The sequence below is a fragment of the Sinocyclocheilus rhinocerous genome, unplaced genomic scaffold (genome assembly GCF_001515625.1).
Source record: "Sinocyclocheilus rhinocerous isolate Xijiao unplaced genomic scaffold, SAMN03320098_v1.1 scaffold2308, whole genome shotgun sequence".
In the NCBI taxonomy this organism is placed as follows: Eukaryota; Metazoa; Chordata; class Actinopteri; order Cypriniformes; family Cyprinidae; genus Sinocyclocheilus; species Sinocyclocheilus rhinocerous.
Window position 1 is genome coordinate 33,650 of NW_015642813.1, and position 4,100 is coordinate 37,749.

Below are 4,100 nucleotides of genomic sequence, written 5' to 3' on the forward strand. Positions count from 1 at the left end.
GAAATTCTAAAGTGCAAAAGTGCAAAAAAATCCAAATATTGAGAAAATCATCTTTAAAGTTGTTCAAATGAAGTTCTTAGCAATGCATATTACTAATCAAAAATTAAGTTTTGATATATTTACGGTAGGAAATTTACAAAATATCTTCATGGAACATGATCTTTACTTAATATCCTAATGATTTTTGGCATAAAGGAAAAATCTATAATTTTGACCCATACAATGTATTTTTGGCTATTGCTACTAATGTAACTGTGCTACTTATGACTTATCATTTACACGTAATTAAGTGCTTTTATTTGCATGACTGCAATACAATCTTTATAGAACTTTGAATATGTTAGGCCAAAATTGTTTTGAAAATTTCTATTTGGCAGAAGTTGCTTACTTGCCACTTACACTTAATTAAGTGATTTTATTTGCATAATTACAATTCGTGACCTTTTTTTTGAAACTTTGAATAATGTGAGGGCCAATTTTGTTTGGAAAAATTGGGAATATTTTGCTGTAGATGAATATACTTACTTTGTATCACTTGTGCTTATGTGCTTTTATTTTTTCATTATTTTTTTTTATTTATTTATTTATTTATATTTTTCATTTAATTAAATTTTTTCAATTTTATAACCAAAATTACCAAATATAGATAGAAATACAAAATATAAACAAATGTATATAAAATGACTGTATAAAAACATGAAAATTATATACACACTATAATAAATAATTCACATATATTGCTAAAAAGAAATTTCATATTATATTTTTCTTATAATAATTAATAATTTCATTTCCTGAAAAAGAACACGCACACACACATATATATATATAAAATCTTCAAATTAATTTTCAAGAATTGAAACTCATATTTCATTAATTTCTCTCGACCTTTATTTCGGTGTTGAGCTCTGAAAGTGAATTTTTTGCATACGTGGTTCATCATAATTACATCTTTCTGCTGTTAAAGTGCTCAGAAACAGTATTATTTGTTTAATTAAATGAATCAAGCCGCAAGCTGCTCTGAAGCATTTCTGCTGAGCCTGAAGTTAATGTTCATTAGTTTAAATGATCAGACAGCAGCCGCTTGTGTTTTAATGGACACTGAAAGTCATCTGAAAGCGTATTTGAGTCCATCTGTGTGTGTGTGTAAGTGTGTGTGTAAGTGTGTGTGTGTGTGTGTGTGTGTGTGTGTTTACCGCCTGCAGCGTGTGTAATTCAGTCTCAGCTCATTACTTTCAGCAAGCTACACACTCCATCCTGAAATTAATGGTTTGCAGATTTTAGCAGGCATTTTTTTGGAAACAGATCCATGTCTTCCACTCACTGAAATCAGCTTTAGTGTTTCTCAGATTGCTTGCGTTTGGGAAGTACATCCTCTTATTGTTAGGATGTGATGGTTATGCAAGTTATTTTATATTGGTGTAATAGTATATATTTGGTTATTTTTCTGGAAATAATTAGAAATTAACATATTATTGTTATTAATATAAAATAAATCCATCCATCCATTCATCCATCTGCATACATACTATAATAAATATAGAGGAAAGTCATAAATTCTTGAAACGGGTTTCCTGAATTTTTAAATAGAATTAATATATATATATATATATTAATTCAATAAATAAAAGTAACTTATTTAATATAGTGGAATTTGTTTTTTTTATTAACATCCAGTAAATTAACCAAATACATGTAGAATTAATATATAAAAGTATATGTAAAGAATTCTATACAGTTAATTAAATAAAAGGTATGAGTATTAATACATTTTTTAAAAAGGTTAATAATTTATAAAGTGCATATATGTATAGACACTATAATAAATTCACTGGAAATAATTCTTGAAATTAATTTCCTGAAAATAATTACATATTTATAGAATTAATATCTAAACGTATGTATGAACAATTTTATAAAATTAATTAAATAAATATTTAAGCATCAATACCTTTCTAGAAAATGTTAATAATTTATAGAATGTATAGATACACATAGTGAAAATTAATTTTTGAAATTAGTTTCCAGAAAAATAACCAGAAGTTTATAGAATATATAAAAAATTATGTAAATTAAATTAAATTAATATATTAAGTATTAGTAAGTATTACACATTTTATAGTGCGTATATGCGCACTATAATAAATATAGGGGAAAATAATTAATTCTTGAAGTTATTTTCCAGAAAAATAACCAAATATTTATGGAATTAATATATTTAATTTGATTAATTATATATATATTTTGCATAAACTTTTATATAAGTATTTAAAAAGTTAATCATTTATGACGTGCATATATGTATAGACCCTATAATAAATACAGTGGAAAATAATTAATACTTGAAATTAATTTCTAGAAAAAATAACCAAATATTTATGTAATTAATATATTAAAAATATATGTGGAAAAAAATATATCAAGTTAAATAAATAGATATTTAAGTATCAATATTATTTTAGAAAATGTTAATGATTTCTAGAAAGTATAGAAACATATAAAGTGGAAATTATTTTAAATCTACATCTAAAAGTGTGTGTGTGTGTGTGTGTGTCTGTCTGTCTGTCTGTGTGTGTGTGTGTGTGTGAGTGTGTGTGTGTCTGTGTGTGTGTGTGTGAGTGTGTGTGTGTGTCTGTGTGTGTGTGTGTGTGTGTGTGTGTGTGAGAGTGTGATTGTCTGTGTGAGTGTCTGTGTCTGTGTGTGTGTGTGCACTTAATTACCAGTATTTTCTCTTTTCATTTGGATTTTAATGGTCTCAAACCCAAAGATTAGATGATTTATTTAACATAGAGTCAAACAACCATGCATCAAGCATGTAAATATCATGAAGCAGATTGATGCTGTGTGTTGTGAGATGGTGACGAGGTTTACAGACAGAGAGTTTGAGATAACTGGAGGAGTTTAATGCATTGTGTGCTTTTCCATCGGCAGGCTTTGCATCCGCTGGATCCCTCCAGACTGTTCGGATGGCAGTCGGCCAACGCCACGGGCGGCAGCGGTAGGAGCTTTACACCTTACTGTGAGAAATGCTCCTGGTTTTATTGACTAAAGTGTGGGTTTGCTGATGTTTTCCAGAAGCGTCCAGCGAGCCGCCGCACTTCTCCAGCTCTCAGCTCGTCAGTAAGTTGGCCGTCGTCGAGAGTCTGGACTTCCTATATTACCTGAGTCACGGCCGGCCGGCGTTCGCATACGGGGTTTTCCTCACGCAGCATCTCCTCGACTGCAGCAACGTCAAGCTTCAGTGAGTCCAGCTCACTGTTACACTGTCAAAATAACACACAAACACGTGCTTACTGCGACATCTGACAGCTCAAACTACAAATCATGCTGTTATGACAGTCAGCTACTTCAGTTTAAATTCTTTGAATCAGTTTAAACTCTCAATAAACTATAATCTAAAAAAATCTAAACTATAAAATTATATGTAACGTATTTAATGATGTAATTATACAATTATATTCATAAAACTTAAGAATATGTAAAAATTAAAAATTACTATGAATATGTAAATTATGCAAAATGTAGAATATGTAAAATAATTTTTGAAATAAATAAATACAATTTTTGAAAATAATATAAAGTGCATATATATGCTCTTTAAAATATTGTAAAAAATTAATTAACTCTGAAATTGTTTTCCAAAAAAACTAAAAATATGTTAAATTAATGTATATAAAATATGCATGTAAAATAAATATAAATAAATGTTATATCAATTGTATATTAAATATAATTCTAACTTTATTTATAGAATATATGTGTGTATACACCCAATGTATATATGTAAAATAAATATAAATAAATGTTATATCAATTGTATATTAAATATAATTCTAACTTTACTAACTTTATATATGTGTGTATACACCCACACACACAAACATACATACATATATATATATATATATATACACACACAAATATTTAAGCATTTTTGAGATGATAAGGAGACAGACTCGATTCACAATGCTGCATGTGAGTGGGCAGAGCTAAATATCTCTCCAACTTTTTGATTGGTGGAAGTTTCTTTAGAGCATCAAAACAAAGTTTTTCACCACAATTAAATACAATTATTAAAAAAATAATAATAATTTGAATTA

At 27.9% G+C, this 4,100-nt stretch overlaps 1 protein-coding gene across 1 annotated transcript in view; it reads left to right on the plus strand.

Moving 5' to 3' along the window:
• spg11 (SPG11 vesicle trafficking associated, spatacsin) overlaps positions 1-4,100 on the plus strand; it is a gene marked incomplete at its 5' end in the record, with an annotated part of 61,897 nt that overhangs the window by 25,238 nt on the left and 32,559 nt on the right. Inside the window, 2 exon segments of the mRNA XM_016573675.1 lie at positions 2,932-2,998; positions 3,076-3,370. Of these exon segments, the coding sequence (XP_016429161.1) occupies positions 2,932-2,998; positions 3,076-3,370 (362 nt within the window).